The following is a 25735-nucleotide window of genomic DNA, read 5'->3' as shown; positions in this document are numbered from 1 at the left end:
AAGGAGCATATTCTCAAAGTTTCCTGACAAGGTTAAGGGAGGCTGTTCAGACAAAGCATTACGGGAAGATGTCCAAGAGCGTGTTTTTGCCCCCCTGACAGCTCCCAGATCATACTGTGCAGGACAGTCACACAAGTTAGTACGCTGGGCTATAGAATTTTGCCTCATGCCCCATATTCTCATTACGTGGCACCCAGTCACTTCTTCCTCTTTCCCTGGCTGAAGTAATGATTTGAGTGGCAGACATTTCCAGAATGACAATGAAGTAATTTTCAACATGGAACATTTCATGAACAGCCCCCATAAAATCAACATTTGTTGGGAAAAATGTGTCACACAGAACAGTGAATATGTAGAGGAGGACTAACACCATACCCAAGTTAAACCAACAAAGAGAGGTGGAGTGGTCAACATGCTGATAAATGTTTGATATTAAATAATGTTTGATATTAAATAATGATAAAAGCATCTGTAAGGATACCAGAAGCACTGAGAACTTTATGTCCTTACACACCAACTTTTAATACCGAATAAACAAATGAGGAATCCAGAGAAAGTCAATACTGCGTAGTTGGCATACTGTAATTTGAACAGCTATGTTAATTGTTGAATTTTCATAAAAGCAGTGTTACAAAATCAATGATTAGTAAATGCTGGCTTAAATATTTACTCTCAACAGTAATGATTTATACAGGCAGATACCTACAGTCAATGGAGGATGATCTGATGCAAAAATATCCTGAGGACACCATATGGAGAAACAAATATTAAATAGGAAAACCGTGTTTCTACAGGGATTTTGCTTTTACTTCTGTGAACAATCATTATTAACATTTTACTGTTAGGCTTTATGTTCATTAAACAAATCATTTTCATTCTTGCCCTCTGACATTCTTTTTATACACAGTTGGGCCAAAATAAGTCTACAAAGTCATTACTCTTGCAGAGCTGATTTTAAAGTTTGTTTATATGAGTTATTGTTTTTTGCATCATACGTCATGATGTTTTAGTTACCTCTCCATTACTGTCAAACCCTTGCGTGCTGCCTTTTGTCAGGCTTTCCATGATTGCCTTATTTTTTTGCAGATCTTCTTCTGACAGATGTTCTCTCCTCTTCCTTGATTCAAGTAACATTCCATTGATTACATAAAAATCTGCATGGAAAGGCCCGACCATTTCCTGAAAATAAGTTTCAGTGTAAATTACCTTACCCAAAAAAAAACCTCTCTACATTGTTTTTACTGTTACATTTATTAATATGTCTGGGCAGCATAATCATAATAGTCGTGGAAGCAAAAATGGCGAAAAATTGCTATATGCTACAAGGTATTTATTAAGACTTCATGCCTGTACAATGCAATGCAGTGCACGACATTCTTTGATGAAGACTATCACCATGTGTGCCCCAGGGAAGTGTGATACGACAGCTCCTATTCTCTAGACACATCAGTGATATGGCAGAGAGAGTGAGCCACAATTTACGGCTATTTACTGATGATGATGTGGTGTATGGTAAGATGTCATCATTGAATGTATTGTGGGACCTGCAGCATATATTATGTAACAATGGAACATTATGCAGAGATTTGGTTGCCAGTACACAGCTTGATTTTTATTCTCAGATTTAAGCTTATTTCAGCTTTATTGCCTTCCCCAGTACATCTGCTGACAATGACATGTATTTGTAATTTATATAATACACAGTTTATAAAGGTTCTTTTACACTGGATGTTACACTCACGTCCTGACTTTGTAAGGTGGGCCTATGTCAACTCTGAGTAAACTATTACTGCTGTCTGTAGTAGTTGGATGTAGAATTTTTTTCAGTAGCATTTTAAAGTTGTTTTATAATATGCATACAACAGCAAATTATCATATATTTTTTATTATTCTGAGAGTCATTGAAATTCAAGTTTGACAGCTAGTTGTTCACTCAAAGGTATCAATGGAACTGTTATTTATGTGTTTGTAGTCTCTGGTGTTTTTTTTTTTTAATTCTATTGATATTTTATGTAGGGGTAACAGAAATTTGGTTATCTGTTATCCCTACATAAAGCATCAATAGAATTTTTTTTAAAAACTGTGTGTGCCTGAAATCAGTTTTTACATTTAGTATATTGTAGCTATAATCTTAGGTGTGTATGTATATTTCAAATTTCTCCAAAACATCCATGATTGGACCTTTTGGGATTTTGGGCAGGATTTGTTATGCATTTTCAATGTTGTCGACTTTGTATTTTTTATTTTTGTGGTGTGTAAAAAAGGCAGATTGGTTATTATTTGTATCTCTTGTGTATTCTCTGAATCTGACTATGAAATTTCTTTCTATGTATCCTATATAAAATTGTGTGCAGTTATTGCAGTTAATTACAGATAGGACAAATGGGGAGATTCAAAGAACACATGGCAGAAACAAACAACAACCAATACACCTTCTTTACACACCACAAAAATCAAAAACATGAAGCTGACAACACTGAAAATGCACAACAAATCCTGCACAAAATCCTACAATGTCCAATCATGAATAATTTGGAGGCATTTGAAATACACATATACACCAACTGATTTCAAGCACACACAGTTTTTGAAAAAATTATTGAAATTTTAGACACTGTTAACAGATAACCTAAACACATCAATACAGTTCAGTACATAAATGACATGCAACAACATATCTTCGAGTAAACAACTAGCCATCGAACTCAAATTTCTAAGTGTCAAAACAATAGAAAATGTATTTTAATATATGTGCAACAGTAAATTATTGGACAACTTTAAAACATTACTGAAAAAAAAATTATATCCAACAACTTCAGACAGCAGTGATAGTTTACTCACACACAGTTGGCATATGTCCGTTAACAAAGTCAGGTTTGTGAGCACAACATTCAATGTAAAGAAAAAACCTTCGTAAATTACATAGTATGTAAATTGTAAATAAATGTGATTGTTTTCAGATATACCGATGAACACAATAAAGCCAAAATAAGCTCATATACCAAAATAAAATATCAAGCAGTATACTGTCTACTAATTCTCTGAGCGAAAATTTTAGTTGGTGTGAGGAATGGCAGCTTGCTCTTAATGTAGAACAATGTAAGGTAAAGCAGATGAGTAGGAAAAACAATCCTGTAACAATCAAATACAGAATTAGCAGTGTGCTGCTCGACAGTCACATCCATAAAATATCTAGGTTTAACACTGCAGAGTGATATAAGATGGAATGAGAGTGTAAGGTGAATGGTCAGCTTTATTTTATCGGGAGAATTTTGGGAAAATGTAGCTCATCTTGAAAGAAGACGGCATATAGAATTCTGATGCAACCCACTGTTAGTACTGCTTGAGCATTTGGGATCCCCACCAGGTCAGATTGAAGAAAGACCTCAAACCAATTCAGAGGTGTGTTGCTAGATCTGTTACAAGTTCATTCGATCAGCATGCAAGTATTATGGAGATGCATCATGCATTCAAATGGGAATTTCTCGAGGGACGATGATGTTATTATCACAAGGCACTACTGAGGAAATTTAGAGAACTGGCATTTGAGGTCAACTGTAGAATGATCCTACTGCCGCCAATATACACTGTACGTAAGGACCATGAAGATACAGTGAGAGAATTAAGGTTTGTACGGACTCTTACACACAATTGTTTTTCCTTCGCTCTATTTGCAAGTGAAGCAGGATAGCCACCACACACCATACAGTAGTTTGTGGAATATGTACATAGATTTAGATGTAGACAGACAAGATGTCTGAAGTGCCCCGCCTCCCCCCAGCATCTTTAAGCATATGCAAAATCAATACAGCTGTGACTAATGAACACATTCAAATGTACCATCCTGGAACAAATTGGAATCACAGGCATTATGAATGCGCTGTTCAAGTGTCTGCATGTCAGGGATGGGCTCTGCTTACAAAACTTCTTTCAGCTGGCCATCTACAGGTTTGAAGTCTGGTGATTTGGCAGGCAACAGAGCTGGACCACCTCGTTTGATTCATCGGGCAGTGTAGATATTGTCGACTAACATGTACATGGAAATTGGGAAGTGAACTTTAACACCATCATGTTATTGTTGTGGTCTTCAGTCCTGAGACTGGTTTGATGCAGCTCTCCATGCCACTCTATCCTGTGCAAACTCCTTCATCTCCCAGTACCTACTGCAACCTACATCCTTCTAAATCTGCTTAGTGTATTCATCTCTTGGTCTCCCTCTACGATTTTTACCCTCCACACTGCCCTCCAATAATAAATTGGTCATCCTTTGATGTCTCAGAACATGTCCTACCAACTGATCCCTTCTTCTAGTTACGTTGTGCCACAAATTTCTCTTCTCCACAATTCTATTCAGTACCTCCTTATTAGTTACGTGATCTACCCATATGATCTTCAGCATTCTTCTGTAGCAACACATTTCGAAAGCTTCTGTTCTCTTCTTATCTAAACTATTTATAGTCCATGTTTCATTTCCATACATGGCTACACTCCATACAAATACTTTCAGAAACAACTTCCTGATACTTAAATCTATACTCAATGTTAACGAATTTCTTTTCATCAGAATTGCTTTCCCTGCCATTGGCAGTCTACATTTTATATCCTCTCTACTTCGACCATCATCAGTTATTTTGCTCCCCAAATAGCAAAACTCCTTCACTACTTTAAGTGTATCATTTCCTAATCTAATTCCCTCAGCATTACCTGACTTAATTCGACTATATTCCATTATCCTCATTTTGCTTTTGTTGATGTCCATCTTATGTAGTAGACAAATTATCTTTTGTACCACCAAAGACACGTCTTCCAGCAAGTGAGGCAGGATCACCAGCAGGAAGTGCAAATATGCCTTGCCTGTGGGGCACTGTAGAAGGACGACGATACCATGAGGCAGTGGTCAACAATCGCTGCCCACATTATGAGGCAGAACCAGTGTTCATGGTTCACTGCCAAAATACAATGAGGATTCTCTAAAGTTCACAGGTTGGTGGTGTGAAGATTGGCAATACCACCCCTTGTAAAAGTAGCCTCATCTGTAAACCTACATCTACATACATATTCTGAATGCCCCCATATGGTGAGTGGCAGAGGGTACCTAGTAGCACTACTAGTCATTTCCTTTGCTATTTAATTCACAAATAGTGCGAGGGGAAAAATGACTTTCTATGCCTGCGTGTAAACTCCAATTTCTCTCATCTTGTCTTCGCGGTCCTTATGCAAAATGTACATTGGTGGCAATATAAGTGTTCTGCAGTCAGCTTTGAGTGACGGTTCACTAAATTTTTTCAATAGTTTTACTCGAAAAGAATGTCGCCTTCCCTCCAGGGACTCCTGTACGAGTTCACAAACAATTTCCGTAATACTTGTACATTGATTGAACCTACTGGTAACAAATCTAGCAGTGTACCTTGAATTGCTTTGATGTCTTCCTTTAATCTGACCCTGTGGGGACCCCAAAGACTCTAGCAGAATGCAAGAATGGGTTGCACTAGTGTTCTATATGTGGACTCCTCTACATATATACCACACTTTCCTAAAATTCTCCAAATAAACCAAATATGGCCATTCACCTTCCCTTTTACAGTACATACATGCTAATCTCATTTCATTTTGCTTCACAACATTATGGCCAGATATTTAAGCGATGTGACTGTCATGCAGCACACTACTAACGCTGTATTCAAACATTATGGGATTGTTTTTCCTACTCATCTGCATTAACCTACATTTCTCTACATCTACATCTAGCTACCATTCATAACACCTACTAGAAATTCTGTTTCAGGCATCTTTTATCTTCCTAGAGGCCCTCAAGAATGACACAGCTGCAGATTGCTGCTCCCCTTGTCTGGCAGATCATTTATGTATATAGAGAATAATACTGGTCCTATCATACTTCCCTGGGGCAGGAATGATGACAGAAATTCCAGCATCATGGTGGTCTGTTTGATGACCCTGTGACAATACCATCACTTCGGAGGCAAGTCTGATGGTAATAAGTGCAATGTAAGTGATACGGATAGTGGCAGCAGTCGTGGGAAATGTTCCACACAGTCGTCTGGCTCACCCCATGTTGGTGAGCCACCTGCCAGGTGCTGATACTGGGGTCATATTCTACAGTGTTCAACACCTATTCCTCCAAGGCCTATGATCAGAGTACACTGAAAAGTAATGTACACGTGTCGAACGTGATGTAAATGACCTTGAGAAATGCACCAGGTGGCACATGGAAGGAAACTTCCCGCTCAATACACATCCAAAGTTTGAATGCATGCATTCATCCAGTGTATTTAGTGCTACGACAATAAAAGTTAAATAACATGCTGTTATCAAGTTTTTACCTGCTAAAGAAGTGATTCCCAGTGAGATTCATTATTGTTTAAAGCCTGTTTATGGTGACATGGTTGTTGACAGGTCTACCGCAAACTCTTGGGTGATAAAATTTTGTGAAAAAGTCATAATGGTTGATGAAAAAATTCTTTTGACTTTGTTGTGGGATGCTCATCTACTTTATGCGACTGGTTATATGGTACAAGAAACAACGGTACATTCTTCTCAGTACAGAGACTCTCAAACCTCTCCGATCTTGAGTTTGTCATCTCAGAGGCATCCTGGCACCAATAATTTTGCATTTTTGCAACATGACAACGCTCATTTACACACCTTGTGCAGCTAAAGAGGCTCTGCAAAACCTAACATTTGAACCGATTCCACATCCTCATTTCTCCTACCATCTTGCACCTTGTGATTTTTATTTTTTTTCCTCTACTCAAAAGAAACCTCAGATGAGGAGGTGAAGACAGCTGTCAAGTCCTGGATTCCAGAAAAGTCACAAGAATATTTCAGTGACAGAATGAAAAAACTTGTTACACACTGCGAGTAACTTGTTATTCTTAACAGCAACTTTTATGAGAAGTGAATATGATTTTGAAGCATAAGAATTGTACTAAAATGGACTTTTTGCCTGACCTTCCTAAATTGTCTTGCTTGTGTTCTACAAGCATGTGTTCATACTCATCCTACCTTTCGTATGTACCGGGCACCTGCCATTCATAATTACTCATCTCCATAAATGACTGTGTCCAACACAAATGATGAAACACCATTCCAAACATTTATGGTGCGTTTGTTGATGGTGAGGATACATCTCCTGGTACAGTCGTGCTGCTGTCAGCCTATTGCATTTGCCTGTCCATATGTACAGACCATTGTGGCCTGTTTCTGGTTGGTGTATCAGGCCATCGTCTCCAAGCACTGCACTACATGACAGACATCCACACCAGAGTGAATCGGCAACAGCAGTGAAGCAGAGGCCCCGTGGCACCAATACACAAGTGCCCGCCACCATCTGGACAACATTACTGCCCTCTCGAGGGTGGATCTAAAACACTAGTAGAGACAAAACATTCCCCCTTACTAAGTGCATATATGTGCTTCCAATCACTGAAGCCTATAGAGTCAATGATTTTTATCTCCACCTGTAAGTTGGTGTCTCTCTCTTTAAATGTATTTCCAGCCATCTGTCCATATGACCTTTTTTGTTCCTTATCCTCTAAGGGATCATTTCTTGTAATTTATCCTCAGCCTGTAGATCTTTAAAGGAAAAATTACATGCAAGTAATATACACATGTAAAGCAGTCACTACTCTAAAGTTATCTTACTACCAAAACTCTTTACTGGGTACTGTACAAATGGTAACAATATGCTGTACAAATCACCAGTGAGTTACCAGGCATGAACTTTAGTGTGGGATCCCAAGAGTTGGGTTTTTATTTTTCACATACTTTATAAATTAACAGTTGTCAAAATACTGAGGAAATATTTTAAGTCCAAAGGGAGATCTAACCTTGAATCTTTACATAAGCCATTTGGTGCATAAGAAACAGAGGTGTTGAACCACATATGCAAGTAATAGCCTATACAACTGAAATGCCATCAACTTGGCAAGGCATAAATTGGTTAAAAAGGGAGACGTAAAATGTCAGAATTAAACACAGAAGCTATTCTGAGTACTTGAAACACAGTCAAAATGGAAGAGGTACAGCCTGTTAATAACAATGATATGACTAAAACAGTTGTATGCTTTCAGCTTCCACACATGTGTCGCCTGGTTCACAGTTTTGTCCTTATCCACTCATGTAGTCATTGTCTGGTGTGAATGACATCAACTAAACCTTTTCTTCTGTTTGATGGATTTTTCTAGTTTACATTCTTTTTTGTCAACTGTCTGATCTGAAGGAATGAACATTAATGACTATGATTACATCATTAGAGATGGGATGGCAATACCAACTGGTTGCAGCATATTGGTATTTTCTTTCTATTACAGTAACAACCTTCACTTATTGTTTCAGCCAGCCTCACTTTCAGCCTTGAGAAGCCCTTCGCTATATTTATAGACAGACACCTGTTTCCACTCGAGTCATTGATGGTATAGCACTGTAATGTATGTTTCTGTGAATGTTTTTAAACCAAGTACTCTTACTTTGCATTTCAGTACCTAAATTGTTATAAACAATTAAATTTGCTTCTCTCTTCCATTTGTTGGACCTCATTCTCATTTTACACACTGTTTGGGGTTTAAGTACAATCATCTGAATTAAGAGCCATAACCAGCATTCGATGATAATGTGATTGGATAAAACTGCACATTTCTTACAAATTTAAAATAACTTTCAGCATAAAACAATAACAGTTTCTTATTACCATTCTATTTAAAATGAGGAATATTTTATAAGTTGACTGAACTTCTCAATAAATAAGGTGAAACAAGTGAAAAGATCTTCTGAGAGATCAGAAACAAACTGGTGAGGAAAGCTGCAAAGTTTTCACTTTAAAACACAGACACAATACCAGCCCACATACAACAATAAGAACAATAATAGCAAGAATGAAGATACAAAAGAAAAATCATCAGTCAGTAACAACAACTACTAAGTACACAGATTACCTTCCTGTCTTCTCGAAATATCCAACCCGTTTGTGCACGTGAAAAAGTGATAGATTTTGTTGACATCTGAGCAGCCATAATGTCACTACTCATCAAAATATCAACTTCATCCTCTATTTCAACTTCTGTTTCCTGAAAAAGATTAGTACATTACTACACTATAGAACAGAGGTAAACACTAAACATGATCTCAGTTGGTAAATTCTGTTAATGACTGTTCTGTATTCCATTCTACACTCATGAGCAGTTGGATTAGGGATAACTGCAGTGTTCAAGACTGTGTGGTCATTCTAGCAAAACAAATAAAATGATTCAGTGTATTACATGACAAGAGATCCTGATAAACCTCTTATTTGGCGTAAGCAAGACAGGGATTTCATCAAGCCTTTTACTGGCTGTAGGCATGACCAGCAAGAGTAGGTTGGCAAAATGCACAATGTCAGTGCATTTGACCACAGTCAGCCTGGCACATAGGACAATTTGTGTCCCTGGCACATTGGACACTTTGTCTCCAAGGTCAGGTAAGGACTGGGTTTTTACATGCCATCCTATCAAGGGTGTACCATGAATACATTGACATGAAAAACCGCTGCCATCACAGTCAACTCCTGCAGGCAACAATGTATTGATAGCTGGAGTCATCATCAACTATTAAGTTTGTGACAAGAGATTGACAGGCAACAGCACAACAAAACATTCACAAAGTCAATGATGGACATAAACAGTGAGTAGTCATTCTATCCAGAGCCATCTCCAGCTAAGGAGTACTGAAGACCATGCCCCACACATGTACCTCTGCTCACAGTGCATCACTGGACAAACAGATTAGCACAGTTGCATGAACACCACCACCATTAGGCACCTGGACTGATGAGTCATGGTGCATGTTGGTACACACTAATGGCAGCAAACCAGTCTGTCAAAGACCACATGAGGCAATACATGCCAACACTGCACCATTAAGACAGGTGGTGGACTTATTCTTGCATGGGGGCGGCTTACACGGGATGAAATGTGTACCCTGAGACATCTGTCATAGTCATTCAACAGTGAAAGAAATGGAAACATAAAACACTATCATGTGCAAGCATTTGCTCATCTGCAACTCCCTACTTGCAACCTTTAACTCTATCAAGATAATGATGTAACTCATTGTTCCTAAACTGTGCCAGATTGGTTTGAGGAACACTCAACAGATATGAGGGTTTTTGTGTAGACTCTCACACCACCTGACCTCAGTCATATTTTGCACAGCTGGGACACTATAAAGCAACACGTATTTGCCTTGGACCCACCTCCAATTGATCTCTGTGGGTGGTGGGTAGCAGGTGAGTGATAATAATGGTCCCCTATAGCTCTCAGTGCCTCATTAATTACATAAAATGACTCACAGCACCCATCATTATGGTGTAGAACAGTACTACACGCTGCTGGGCACATATTCATAATTCATTCATTAGTGTACTGAATTTATACACACTTGATATTATAGTAGATACTACAGTTCATTTAAGTATACCACTCCCCCCTAGTAGATATGAAGCTACACATGAATGAAAATCTAGCGCAACACAATTGCAGCACTAATGTTGAATCAGTGGTGGTGGTGGTGGTGGTGGTGGTGGTGGTGATATTGTAGCTTAAGAACAAATAACAGAATTGTTATTGCCAGTGGAAAAAGTCCCTACATTGGAAAAAACTTAAATTTTGAAACACAATTAACTGATTGTCTGTTGTGTAAAATGGTACACATCTCTAAGTAATTGAAACACTTCTTGATAAATGACAAGAAAAAGCCATCCATTTAAAATATGATTAAGTGAAAGTAGTATGACATGGGCTTGCACATTGTAGAGTCATGTTCAGTATTACTTGAATGCAACTTCATTTTATCTGATTGGCCTAGATCAGATACAACTGAACTACATAACTTGCTTTAGTTTTCACCTTGGTGTCTCAGTGCTAACTATTTAATATCCCAATGGTATAACACTATTTCTAATAACACCAATGATGCTGCATGGATGGCAGTGGTAAATTCTCCTACAACCCAAGTTGTTTTCTTCTTTCCCTCAATTATAAAACTTACCATTAGTCAATAGCATTTTATGTAAAATCTCTAATGTAAGGGACAGACAAATGAAAATGAGACAAATGGAAAAAGAGTAAGAAAAATGTTTATTATTTCAAAAGTAATCACTATAAATGTTAATATATTTATCCCACTGTGAGGCAAGACAGTCAATGTCTTCATGTAAAAAAGCTTGCACTTGTCTATGGAACCATGATTGCACCCAGGTGTGCACCTCTTCATCCACAGCAAACTGATGCTCATGAATGTTTTTTTTTTTTTTTTTTTTCAGGGCACCAAAAACATGAAAGCCACATGGGGAGAGACTGGGATTGTATGGAGGATTTGTATGGATTTCCCAGTCCACATGTTGCCAACATTATTTTAACTATGCTGCAGAAGTTTCACTCAGAAGCCTTTACCATCCTGTAAACAGTCCTGATCTCTCCACATGTGATTTCCATATTTATGGAGCCCTCGAGAAAGACATTTGTGATCATTGACTTGCTTCGGACAAAGAGGTGCACACTTGGATACAGTCATGGTTCCATAAGCAATGGCAAATATTTTTACTTGAAGGCACTGACCACTTTGTCTGACAGGGGGATAATTAACAGTTACAGTGATTACTTTTGAAATAATAAGTAGTTTAGTTCCTTTTTATGTTTCTGTACCTCAGTCAGTGAAAACAGAGCCTTTAAGTAAACGTTTTATTACTTCCAAATTTATCTCCATAACTGTTAATACATTCATCCAACTGCAAAACAAAATGGGACTCTATGGAGGATATGTTAGAGCAAAACTTCTGCAGCATAGTTGAAAAAATCTTGGCAACATGGGCCCTTCTATATACTCCTTCCATGTTTCAGCTCTCTCTTCTTTACTTAGTTCTGGTTTTCCATCTGAGCTCTTCATATTCATACAGCTACTTTTCTTTTCTCCAAACATATCTTTAATTTTCCTATAAGCAGACTATATCTTTCACTCAGTTATGTATACTTCTACATACTTACATTTCTTGGCAGGACCATATGTTACCAAGGTTGTTTCAACAATGCTGCAGAAGTTTCACTGGGAAGCCCTTGCACATCCTCCATACAGTACCAATCCCTCCCCTTGTGAGTTCTGTGTTTTTGGAGCCCTGAAGGAAGATATTCGTGGCTTCTGATTTGCTTCATACAAAGAGGAGCATGACTGGATACAATCATTTTTCCGAAGGCAAATGCAAACTACTTCCATGAAGGCACTGACCATCTTGTCTCATAGTGGGATAAATGTATTAACAGTTATGGTTATTATTTCTGAAATAATGAAGTTTACTTGTTTTTTTCCATCTGTCTCATTTTCATTTTACTGCCCCCTTATAATATAATCAAATTCAATATTCATACTCGTGAAATTAATTCAGAGGGACATCAACTGGTGACAATAGCGCAAAATGAATACATAATAATTAATTATCTAAAAATATTTTTAAAAAAAATAGATAGGAGAAGTTTTAATGTCATCTTTTACCATACCTCATACCTCACTCGCTGATATAGGCATTGCTTGTTATCTAAAACTGTTAGTGATTGTCCAGGTTTCCTGTCTCCATTGAAGATAAAGCTAATGTCACCTCTCTCCCACCGCATGTCATTAAAATCCACAAGAGTTGTATCCAAGCGTATTGAGGAACCACGTTTATGAATACGGCATATATCAGATGGAAGAATTCTAGACACCAATGGCACTGTAAAATCATAAAACAGTCACTTATTATAGGAAAATATTTACTTCACCAAAAAGATGTCTAAGTTTCAATCTATGAAACATATTAGTGAGTAGATTACATTTACCGAAAAGTGCCATTCACAATATAATCTAAACACTGAATTTTTGGAAAGGTGCATCAAATAAAGAAATTGGTTACTGGCACAGAGGGAGAGGAGTGGGGAGGGGAGGGGAGGGGAGGGGGATATGATTTTTAGTTGTGATTCTTCCCGAAACTTTTTCCTTGTTATTACTAAATATATCTGTGTGTGATTTTTCATTACCAATGATGATGATATTACTAAAAATCCTTTCATTGCTTTTGTCATTAATTTATTATGCATGTTAGTACGAATATCACTGCAAGTGCTTAAATCAATTTCACAACTTATAAAAAAGAAATACTGGGGGTAATGTATAACTGTAACGTGTAAACATTACTACAAAAGACCTGCAAAACCTTGTCATGCTACAGCCTCTATGTATAATTTACCTTTTCCTGTAGCATAGTAAGGAAAAAATGTGACCCACCTGTAATATTTTCCTCTAATGGCCATATGACTCACAGTGTGAGAGTAGCAATAGCTTTTGTATTTTCTACTGCTCAAAATAAACATGTTACTGTAATCATTTTCTTTACTGAACTTGTCTAAAGGTTTAGTGCTTGCAATAGCTCTTTCTGCCTCATACCTGTGCATGAGTACTGCCAGTTTACAGTCTTAAATGATTGAGAGATGACATAGCACAATCATAGTCAACTATGAACTTCCAATAATGAATCCAAAAACTTTCATTAAGCTGCATGTACCTCTACATCACTGCTCTGCAATTCACACTTAAGTGCCTGGAAGATATTTCATCAAATTACATTAAGATTATTTCTCTACTATACACTCCTGAACAGTGTGCAGGAAAAATGAACATTTAAATCTTTCTAGACAAGCTCTGATTTCTCTTATTTTATTATGACAGTCATTTTCCAGTGCACCAACAATATATTCTTGTATTCAAAGGAGAAAGTTGGTAACTGAAATTTTGTAAAAAGATTTTTCTGCATTGTAAAATGCCTTTGTTTTAATGACTGTCACTTCAATTTATGGGACACACTCCTCTATTTTGCAATAAAACAAAATGTGTTGCAATTCTATGAACTTCATTGATGTCCATCATCAGTGCTACTTGATAAGGATGCCACACCATGTGGCAATACTGCAGGTGAGGATGGACAAAAGTAGTGTAGGCAGTTTCTTTAGTAAATCTGTTACACCTTCTAAGTATTGTGTCAATAAAATGCAGTCTTTGGTTCGTCTCAAATTAATGTGTTCGTAATTGTAATCCCTAGATATTTAGTTGAATTGACAGCATTTAGGTTTGTGTGATTTATCGTGTAACCTAAATTTAATGGAGTCCTTTTAGGAGTCATATCGAAGACCTACACTTTTCATTATTTAGAGTCAGCTGCCAGATATCTTGTCTAAATCATTTTGCAAATGGTTTGGATATTCCAGTGACTCTGTTAGATGGTAAATGACAGCATCATCTGCAAACAATCTAAGAGGGCTGCTCACACTGTCTCCTACACCATTTATAATGATTAAGAGGGCTTTAACTTCCTTGGGGGAACATCAGATATCACTTGTGTTTTAATCGATGATCTTCTGACAATTACTATGCACTGAACTTTTAGACAGGAAATTATGAATCCAGTATACCAAACTATGATGATACTCCACAGACATGCAGTTTCATTAGAAGTCGCTTGTGAGGAATGGTGTCAAAAGCCATCTAGAAATAGGGAATCAATTTGAGATCCCCTGTTGATGGCACTGATTACTTATTGGTGGGAACAAAGGGTTAATTTTGTTTAACTACAATGATGTTTTCTCAACCAGTGCTGTGTACAAATAGATCATTTTCTTTGTGGTAATTCATAATGTTCAAACACAGTATATGTTCCAAAATCCTACTGCACATTGATATCAATGATGGGGGTCTGTAAATCAGTGGATTATTCCTATTTTCTTTCTCAAGTACTGGTTTGATCAGCGCAACTTTCCAGTCTTTAGGTAAAATACTTTCATCAAATGAGTGGTTGCATATGATCACTAAGCGTGGAGCTACTACATCAGCATACTCTGATAGGAGCCAAATAGGTACACAGTGTGGACTAGATTTCGCTTTATGGAGGGATTTAAGCTGCTTTCTTACATTGAGGAAATTGACTTCTAAGTTTCTCATGTTTGTAGCTGTTCTTGACTTGAATTATGGAATATTTACTTCATCTTCTTTGGTGAAGGAATTTTGGACAACTGCGTTTAGTAATTCTGCATTAGTAGCGCTGTCATTGGTAACATTACAACTGCTGTTGCACAGTGAAGGTAGTGACTGTGGCTTGCCACTGGTGTGCTTCACATATGACCAGAATCACTTTGGACTTTCTGCCAGATTTTGGGACAGAGTTTCATTGTGGAAGCTATTAAAGGCATCTTACACTAAAGTTCACACCAAGTTCTGAGCTTTAGAAGAACATCGCAAATCCTGTACATTTTGCATTATTTTAAATCTGGCTTCTTTTTTTTGCAATAGTGTTCTGATCTGTTTTGTGTACTATGGGGGTAAGTTCTGTCTCTTATTGATTTATTCGGTACAAATCTCTCAACTGTCATCAATACTATATCTTTGAATTTGAGGCACATCTGGTCTATGCTCACATAGTTAGCAAGGAGATGGAACTGTCTCTTAGGAAGACACCAATTGATATTTTCTTTTTAAACAGATATATTTTGCGTTTATCTGTGGTTGAATGTTACATTATTCAGTCTCACTTCAACACCCTTGTGGTCACTTAATCCTGCATCCATCATGATGCTCCCTATTTGATCAGCATTATTTGTTGCTATTAAGTCAAACAGCTATACTTTGTGTGGGCTCCTGAAATAACTGCTCAAACTAAATTTCACAGAAAGCATTTAGCATTATTTCAAATGATGTTTTATGCCTACCACCAACTTTAATCATGTATTTTTGCCAATATGTCGAGAGGAGGCTGAAGTCACCACCATGATTACGTGAGCGGCGTACATATTTGAAGTGAGACTCAAGTTTTTGTTGAGCCTTTCAGCAACTGTACCATCTATGTTGGAGGGTCAGTAAAAGGATCCAGGTATTAATTTATTCCAGTTATCAAGTATAACCTTCACCCAAACTAACTCACAGGAAATATCTACTTCAATTTCCCTACAAGATTAACTACTTCTGGTAGCAACAAATATAGCACCATCATCCATATATAATCTATATTTTCTGAACACCATTAGGTCCTTTGTAAAAATTTCAGCTGAACTTATCTCTGGCTTTAGCCAGCTTTCAGTACCTGCAATGATTTGAGCTTTAGTGGTGGTGGTTAGTGTTTAACGTCCCGTCGACAACGAGGTCATTAGAGACGGAGCGAAAGGCTCGGGTTAGGGAAGGATTGGGAAGGAAATCGACCGTGCCCTTTCAAAGGAACCATCCCGGCATTTGCCTGAAACGATTTAGGGAAATCACGGAAAACCTAAATCAGGATGGCCAGAGACGGGATTGAACCGTCGTCCTCCCGAATGCGAGTCCAGTGTGCTAACCACTGTGCCACCTCGCTCAGTTTGAGCTTTAGTGCTTTCTATTAGTACTTTGAGCTCTGGTTCTTTCCCTCATGGCTACAACAATTTACAACTATAAGAAGAATTGTTCCTAGGTATACCCTCATCCTGTTTTTGATCTGCACTCATTAAGAGTGAAGCCTTTTTTATAATTTCCTGAAGCCCTCTAACCCAAACACACAACACAATAATAAAACTGAAGTTAATGGAGTACCATACAACTAGTGTTGTCTTGGCAATGGCACACCAAAGATATTTCCCAAGTTTGAAAAAATCCACAAAACTGTGAAAAACTGGGAAAACCAAAGCAACTGAAACAAAAACTGGTTATGTTGTTATTGCAGTAGTGCTAAGAAAACTGCTACACATAAGCAGGAGCATTTCACTCCATTTGAAAGGATGGCCATGGTTTTTGCTGAGTAACTAAGATAAAACAGTAACAATAGATAATACAATGAAATGGTGCTGAGGTGTAATTTACCAGATATAACATTTAACCATGAGTTCTGATGCAGAAGATTCATTGAAAGAAGGGATAGGGCTACAATAAATGCTAATTATTGATATTTGAAATTACATACATGAATCAACAGAACCTTGACATTGTTATGACTTTAAGGACGACTATGTTACTTGTATTGTACAGAGGAGCTTATTGAAGATTATAATTACACAGAGTAACCAGCCATAAGTCACACATTAGCTATTTGTCTCAAGAATGAGTGGCTGCTGTGAGTATCTCAACATTTACACTGAGCGCCAGAACAATACAGGGCCATTGGATAAGTCCCAATTTACTTCCACACTGGTAGAGTAAACATTTTTCTTGAACAAGAGACCACAACTCATTATCATCTAACAAATATCTACGACACAAGTGACACACTTTCGTGATATAGTCTTTAACCAAGGGCATTTGCTATGTGTTATACCTTTTATGCAATTTTCCAGAAGTTTTTATATTTTGTCTATGTAGAACTGAAATGTGAGGAAACACCAAAACTGGCATGTGGGCCAATCCACACCAAGTGGTCTAATTTCGGAAAAAGTTCAGATGACCACCACAGATTTTGCTGAAAGTTCATGTGGCTTTTGGAGATAAAGCCATTTGTTTGACCCCCATATTCCAGCTATCAACAGTGTACCTGTAAGTTTTCGGCAACTTTGAGACACAATATCTCCAGCAACAATTTCTTGAAAGAAACAAAACTTGGCCATAATGTACAAGTTTTTGCGTTGTCTTAAGCAAAATAATACAAAAAGATTTCCTTAGTGATTTGCATATGGATAACTTGAAGCAAAGTTGGCAGAAAAAATAGATGCTCACAAAAAGTGAAGTGTAGCTTTTTATATCTCCAGAAGTAATTGCGGGATACACCTGAACCTCTGCATGTAATAACTAACCAATAGAAGATCTTAGAATATAAAATTTCATTCTCTTACTGCTGTCCAATAGTTTACAAATTGAGGGCATATTTGACAACTTTTCTAAAATGCCAAAAATAGCTATTTTTGGAGTTTTCTGCACACTCTTTTAAATCATTTTCATTAGAAAGATCATGTTCTAAACCACATAAAAAACTTTATTTGGTTTTGCACTGTGAGGATATACGTCCCTAAAAAAGAAGAAGAAGGTGGAGGTGCACTGAAGACGGGCCCATATTCTGCTTGCTGGTACACAAATTAAATCTGACCTCTTTTATGATGTTTCACAATTGTTTAGTTCTCTCTGTGGAAGATAATATCAAAAGTCCTGATGACTAGGAAATGAGCTCAAGTCAGAAAAACTGCAAGTAAGTAGTCATTTTAAGTTTTTTTAGACATCTCTACAGTATTCAGTTATACAAAATTCTTTTTATAAAAAAGAAATGAAGTAAGGAATCCAATATAAAGAATAGTTTTCTCTTTTTTGTGGCTCTAATATATTTGTGGTAATCACACTTGAAAATTGTATTTTTGGGTTCTGTCTCATGAAAATTTCTTCCCAAGTGTCTGCCTGTGTAGCTGAGTGGCAACATGTTTGCGTATCATGCACTGGGCATGGATTCGATTTCCGGCCGGATTGGAGATTTTCTCTGCTTGTGGACTGGGTGTTGTGTTATCATCTACGACACACAAGTTGCGCAATGTGACATCACCAGAAATAAGACTTGCAACCTGGCGGCTGAACTTCCCCGAAAGAGACCTCCTGGCCAACAATGCCACACTATCATTCTTTTTTTTTTTTCCCTTCCCAAGCAATCCCATTGGAGACATTGTCTGGCTGGCAGTCTAGTTTGACTCACGACCTTTTACAGCAAAGTAATGAAACCTGTAAAAAACTCAAGAAGCTTGAAGTAAACATAACCTTGGGATCCTAAAAGAAACTTTTTCTAGCTTTGGCCTTTGACAATTCTAAAAATGTAGCATCAGCTTAGGATCCTATGTAAAGAAACCCTTTTCAGGTTTCAGAACCTTTGGTAAAGAAACTTACCCATGGCTGCTGTAGTACAGCTAGTAGGTATGGCCCTTATGGTGATGGGAATGATGGGTTTCTCACTTTAAAAGGAACCAGCAGTGGTTAAGCCACCATGGACCATTGTTGTTGTTGTGGTCTTCAGTCCAGAGACTGGTTTGATGCAGCTCTCCATGCTACTCTATCCTGTGCAAGCTCCTCCATCTCCCAGCACCTACTGCAACCTACATCCTTCTGAATCTGTTTAGTGTATTCATCTCTTGGTCTCCCTCTATGATTTTTACCCTCCACGCTGCCCTCCAATACTAAATTGGTGATCTCTTTATGCCTCCGAATATGCCCTACCAACCAATCCCTTCTTCTAGTCAAGTTGTGTCACAAATTTCTCTTCTCTCCAGTTCTATTCAATACCTCCTCATTAGTTATGTGATCTACCCATCTATTCTTCAGCATTCTGTAGCACCACATTTCGAAAGCTTCTGTTCTCTTCTTGTCTAAACTATGGACCATGCCAACACATTTACACAATTTTTCATGTGTACACTAATGTTCCACTTAATCACAAACAATGCTAACACAGAGTATGCCAGACCTTCAGCCAGAATTAAACTAACACATTGACAGCATAACACAATAAAAGGACACAGTAATCATTCTCTATAACATGAATCCATTCAAAAAATGTCAGGAAGACTACTATGAACTTCACGAAAACTTACAAAATACGACAGTGGTGTAAAAGCAGCAGGCTGTTTATATGATATCTACTGCAGCTATTATGCAACAGTTTTACTACCAAGAGCTCATCTGTCTTGGTAATGCACTATTAGACTGTGAAGTTTACGACCAGTTTGATTGTGTAGTTATAGCAGAAAAACAGACTGAAATGTGTCATGATTAGTTGTGATGAAAGACAGCCCTTTTTTTGAAGTTTTTCGACTTATTCACACTTTATCTCACTTTATAGAGAGTACTAAACAACTGTAGAACATAGTGAAAGATATCAGATTTAGTTTGAATACCAGTGGAAATGGATCCATTGTCAATGCGTCTCCACCTTGTCATCATTTTTTTGGCCTTATGTACTCGCACTGCAAAACCAAATATAGTTTTCTAGGTGCTTTAAAACATGGTCTTTCAAATGAAAATGGTTTAAAGAGTTTGCAGAAGACTTTTTTGTGAAAATGGGTCAAAAATAATCATTTTTTTGTATTTTTTGAAAAAAAGGTCATCATCTTTGTCCTCAGTTTGTACTCTACTGGAAAGCAATAGGAGGTTGAAACTTTATATTCTAAGACCTTGTATTGGTATGTTATTACATGTAAGGTTTCACGTGTATCCTGTAATTACTCTTGGAGATATAAAAAGCTGAAGTTAACTTTTTTTTAATGTTTTTTGGACTGACTTTGCAAATTGCTCACGAATTCTTTTTTTATTATTTGCTTAAGAGAGCGCAAAAATTTGTGCAAGATGACCTAGTTTTGTTTCTTTCACGACAATATTACTGGAGATATTATGTCTCTAAGTTACTGAAAACTCACAGGAGCACTGTTGATAGCTGCACTATGCACAAATTATTATATCTCCAGAAATATTGAATTAATGACCGTGAAACTTTACCAATGTTCATTGGGAATGTGTGCAATTGTTCATACAAAATCTCATCAAAATCCATTATAGTCATATGGGAACCCCTAGACCACTTACAAGGAGAGGTACCCAGTGGGGCAATTAACTTTTTGCAACCACCTATATGGTTGTGTATGTTATGAATCCAGGTATCCCGCCCTGAAGCCATTTACCCTGGTGGGCCCTTGTTTATGTATAAACAATTTTGCCTGTTATGCTAGAACATCAAATTAACACCAGGTTATTGCCTACCATTGTAACACAACATAGGTGGTTGCAAAGAGTCAGTTGCACCACTGGGGACTTCTCATTGTTAGCATGGAATGACCCATGTAACATTTAACTACTCTGCTTACATTATAATTCTGATTAAAATACTGCTTGCCAGTAGGAGGAAAGTTTAGAACAGAATATTTCATCAATACTAGTGCCATTTGAGATGGAGCATGAACTTGGACAAGTACGTAAAAAAGAAATCAGCCACAGCCTTGTAGAGTACATCATTCCAGAATTTAGCTGAAATGATTTGTACAATCTGTGGGAAGTAAGGAAGGAAGATTAGTGTTTAACATACACTTGACAATGAGATCATTAGTGATGCAGCACGAGCTCAGATTGCGTTTATCATATGGGGAAGGAAATAAGTCATGTCCTTGGAAGGAACAATCCTTGTATTTGCCTGAAGTAATTCTGAGAAATCATAAAAAACCTGTATCTTTAAGGCAGGATGGAGATTTGAACCTTTGTTCTCCTGAACATTAAACATGGGAAACCCACATCAGAATGGCTAGAAGGGGTATGAACTCCAATCACTGATGCATGTAACATAGTAAAGTCGATTAGGGCATAATCAAGTTTCTAATGCCGAACGTTTTATTACAGTTGCTTAACTGTCATCAGTTCCCATTAAAACTAGTAATTAAACAACAATGGAGAGTCAAGATAGGAATATTAACAATTACAAAAAGGATAGACTTCTACTCACCATAAAGGTGACAAGTTGAGCTGCATATAAGCATCGTGAAAAAACTGATACCCACTACGCTTTCAGTCAAAGACTAATTCAGAAAAGATAAGGACTGCAACTGTTGCATTGGACGAAGGCAACAATTGGGAGTGTGGCAGGGACAGGGGATGAACAGCAGACGGGAGGAGAGGGGGGGGGGGGGGGAGAAGAGTGCTGTCTAGAGACACATGCAGGGACTATAATAGAAGGCAGTAGGACAAGGCTGCGATAGCGTCAGGAGGCTATGAAATATGGGTGGGCGGTGAGCAGAAAAGGAGAGGAGCAGAAAGGGGGAAGCAGTAGTGAATGCCCTGGTAGAGAGTGGGTGCTATGAAGGTGAGGGGATGTGAACTGGGAGGTGGTTGTAGAACACAGGGGGTAGAAACTCTTGGGTGAAAGGTTGGGGACAGTAGGTTCCCAGAGATTGAGGCTGAGTTAATTTTGGGATTGGAGAATGTGTTGTAGATATAACTCCCATTTGTGCAGTTCAGAAAAGGTGCTGTTGGTGGAGGGGAGCCACCGTAAAAATCAACCATGTTATGTTCAGTTGCATGTTATGCCACAGGATGGTCCACTTTACTTCTGGCCACAGTTAGGCATTGAGATTCATCCTGGTAGACAGTTGGCTGGTAGTCATACCAATATAGAAAGCTCTGTAATGATTGCAGCAGAGGTGCTACATGACATGGCTTCTTTTACAGGTGGCCCGGCCTCTGATGGAGCAGGATAAGCCTGTGATAGTCCTGGAATAGGAAGTGCTGGGTTGGTGGACTGGGCAGAGCTTGTACCTGGATCTCCCACAGGGATATGATCTCGGTGACAAGGGGCTGGGACTGGAAGTGCCACAGCGATGGACTAGAATGCTGTTAAGGTTGGTTTCACAATGGAACACCAGTTTAGGAAGAATGGGAAGGATCTTTGGTAGGAGGTCCTTCATTTGGCGCATGATGACAGATAATCAAGGTCCTGCAGGGAAGGAGGTGAGTGGGAGGGAGGGAGGGTGGTGGGAGGAAGGGAGGGAGGGAAGGAGGTGGGAGGGAGTGAGGGAGGGAGGTGGGTGAGAGTGGGGGACAGAGCAGGAAAGGAGAGGAGGTGGGAAGGAGAACAACAGGCGAGTGCACTGGCAGTGGGTGGCATAATGAGGGTGAGGGGACGTGAAATAGGGTTGAAGTGATAGGACAGAAGTGCAGAAACTGTTGGGTGTAGGGTGTGGGGAATGTAGGCTGAGGTCAAGATAATTTTGAGAGCAGATAACGTGTGTAGTAAGAATAACTCCTATCTGCACAGTTCAGAAAAGCTGTTGGTGGAGGGGAGGGGAGGAGCCGGTGGCCTGGGCTGTGAAGTAGCCACTGAAATCAAGCATGTTATGCTCAGCTGCAACTACTGCTATGGGGTAGTCCCTATGCTCTTGGCCACAGTTTGATGGTGGTCATTCATCCTGGGCGACAGCTGGTTGGTAGCCATACCCATATAAAAAGCTATGCAATGATTATAACATAGCTGGTATATGATGTAGCTGTTTTCACAGGTGGCCCAGCCTCTGATGGGGGTAGGACATGTGGTCTTGCATCTGGGTCTTCCACAGGAAATGATCCCTGACAAAAGATGAGGTATTTGATGACAAAGGGGGCACTTCTTTGTAGCTGGTGGAAGTATAGGGGGTGTATGGGGATATGGGACAGGAAATCTGTTTGCAGAGTAGGTCTTGTGGGTAGTGTGTGTCTGTGAAGGCCTCGGTGAGACCAGATTACTGGGCAAGGGGTTCTTGTCAATGCAGGTATGCTGCTCCTGGGTGGCCAGGCTGTATGGAGGAATTTTTTGCTGAGGAAGGGATGGCAGCTGTCCATGTACAGGTTCTGTTGGTGGTTAATGGGTTTAATGTGGACAGAGGTGTGGATGGAGCCATCAGATCAGAGAGGAGGAGGTCGACATCCAGGTAGGTGGCACGCTGGTGTTGAGGACTGGATGAAGCATATGGGAAAGAAGACATTGAGTTTGTGAAGAAATGAGAATGGGATGTCTTGGCCCTGAGTACATACCATGAAGATATCACTGATGAACCTAAGCCAGATTTGGGGGGGGGGGGGAGGAAGGGGGGGGGCTGGGCTGCAAAGATTTCCTCTAGATGGCCCATTAGAAGATTGGCATAGGAGAGTATCATGTGCTTGCCCATGGCCATGCTGCAAATTTGTTTGTATAGTTTTCTTTCAAAGGAGAAGTAGTTGTGTGTTAGGATAAAGTTAGTAATGTGTACAAGGAATGGGGTAGTAGGTTATTCTGCCCAGACTGAATGAATTAAGGACCTCATTGAGCAACACTCCCAACCAATTGCTGAAATCTAGTCAAAGATATCAAACACTTCCATCATCGACTTTCCACCACCACCACCACCACCACCACCACCACCTCTTCAGCTCCTAGATCCCTACTCGTCACCGCTGACGCCACTTTCCTATACACAAACATCCCTCATGTTCATAGTCTTGCCAGTTCTGAACATTACCTTTCCCAACATCCTTCAGACTAGAAACCCATCACTCCATTTCTCATACACATTACTAACTTTATCCCAAGGCACAACTATGTTTCCTTTGAAGCGAAGGTATACAAACAAATCTGTGGCATGCCCATGGGCACCTGCATGGCACACTTCTGTGCGAACCTGTTTATGGGCCATCTAGAGAAAACGTTCCTTGCCTTACATCACCCCAAACCTCTGGTCTGTTGCACGACTCCAATATGGGTATATAAGCACCAACACATAGGTAAGAGGTTAGCGTAGCATTCATGCCCTTCTAAACTGTGAGCAGTAAATGTGAAAACCTAAAATAAGGCAACATTATTACCAAATGTGCCCAAAACAAGACCCAATGAGATGTTATTCTTTTCCTGGCTGCTGAAGGACAAACACCAGTAAACATCCATTGAAGACCAAAGAACGAGTATGTGGCAACACGTCTGTCGAAAACCACCGTTGTTGAATGGTGATCCAAGTTCTGTGTGGGGTGCTGCAGCTTCATAATAATGCACATCCCTACATCACAAATGTTGTAATGCAGAAGTTATGCCAACTCAAGAGGGAGACACTCGTGCACCCACCCTATAGTCATGATCTCTCCCCATGTGATTATTACACCTTTGGTCCATTAACCCTTGCGCTGCTGCAGACGTGCTCTCTGCTCTGAATTCTGCGCTCAGGGCAGCTTTTGTTATGGATGCACTGCTGGCCAAATGCTGGTACCTGTCCTGAGAGGCAGCATTCCAGTTGATATGAAATACTTAAAATCTGATTTTATAAAAACTTGTGGTCTGATAGCTCCACTTAACAAAGAACTGAATTTCTTTTTGTTATGTATTATTTTTACAGCACTGCATCAAATTAAGTAAAACATTACATGAAATTGAAGAGGTAGAAACCCATTATGTAAACTTTGCGTATGGTTTATTTTAGCTCATACACTGCAGTGAATCAAATGTAGATAAGATATTGAAATATTCTTTGAAACTAATAGCAGTAAGATATCTCATTTTGTTCTTGAGTTGTTAGTGCTTAAAATTTGGTAACAAGTAGAAAGGCACTTGGTACATACCCCAACTCTGAAAATCCCATTTCAGTTCCATATAAAAATCGCCCATCTGATTCAGCGCTGCTACTAAAGAAGGTCTTCGCTCTTCCATTTGTTCTCGAGCCTGCTGCTTCAACTTCCGCACTAGTGAGGAGACTGAAAATAAAATTAAGAACTAATTGATAAAAATGATGATGACAACAGTTATTATAACAAATATAAGTAACACCAATGTAATATAACACATCAAGAGACACTGAATAAAGGCAGTTACTGAAAAAGGACACAAAGCACATTTACTGCCCACTATTAATGATTACTACTATCAAGAACTGTTCATCGCTGATATAGAGTAGCGAATGAGTGCATCATCATCATCATCATCATCATCTTGTACAGTGTATTTGTCTTGGTATTCTTCAAGAAATCATAACTCAGGTTTTTTTTTTTTTTTTTTTTTTCCAGTAATGCCTCCTACTCCCTCCTACTGTTCACTCCTACCCAACAGTTATCACGCAGTCTGTATAAATTACAACGTGTCACACAAATTTTGGAATTTTTGTCTCTATGCAAGCTCGATACTGAAACATGTGCTCTGTTTTGGGCAATTTTTTAAGTGAACTACAAAACTAAAATCATCCTCTCATGTAAAGCACACATCGCTCAT

The 25735-nt window shown here is 38.7% G+C and overlaps 1 protein-coding gene across 2 annotated transcripts in view; it reads right to left on the bottom strand.

Annotated features, from left to right (window-relative positions):
* The window catches only part of LOC126299563 (ankyrin repeat domain-containing protein 13C), a 105048-nt gene that overhangs the window by 18218 nt on the left and 61095 nt on the right, over positions 1 to 25735 (bottom strand). For both annotated transcript variants that reach the window (XM_049991560.1, XM_049991561.1), the window contains exons 4-7: positions 25093 to 25224; positions 12543 to 12754; positions 8952 to 9083; positions 1015 to 1179 (exon numbers count right to left, since the gene is read on the bottom strand). In XM_049991560.1, coding sequence (XP_049847517.1) covers positions 1015 to 1179; positions 8952 to 9083; positions 12543 to 12754; positions 25093 to 25224 — 641 coding nt within the window. The remainder of the gene's footprint in view (positions 1 to 1014; positions 1180 to 8951; positions 9084 to 12542; positions 12755 to 25092; positions 25225 to 25735) is intronic.

The sequence above is a fragment of the Schistocerca gregaria genome, chromosome X, assembly GCF_023897955.1.
Source record: "Schistocerca gregaria isolate iqSchGreg1 chromosome X, iqSchGreg1.2, whole genome shotgun sequence".
In the NCBI taxonomy this organism is placed as follows: Eukaryota; Metazoa; Arthropoda; class Insecta; order Orthoptera; family Acrididae; genus Schistocerca; species Schistocerca gregaria.
The sequence above is the reverse complement of the archived record's forward strand: the minus strand, read 5'-3'. Positions and strand labels throughout refer to the sequence as shown.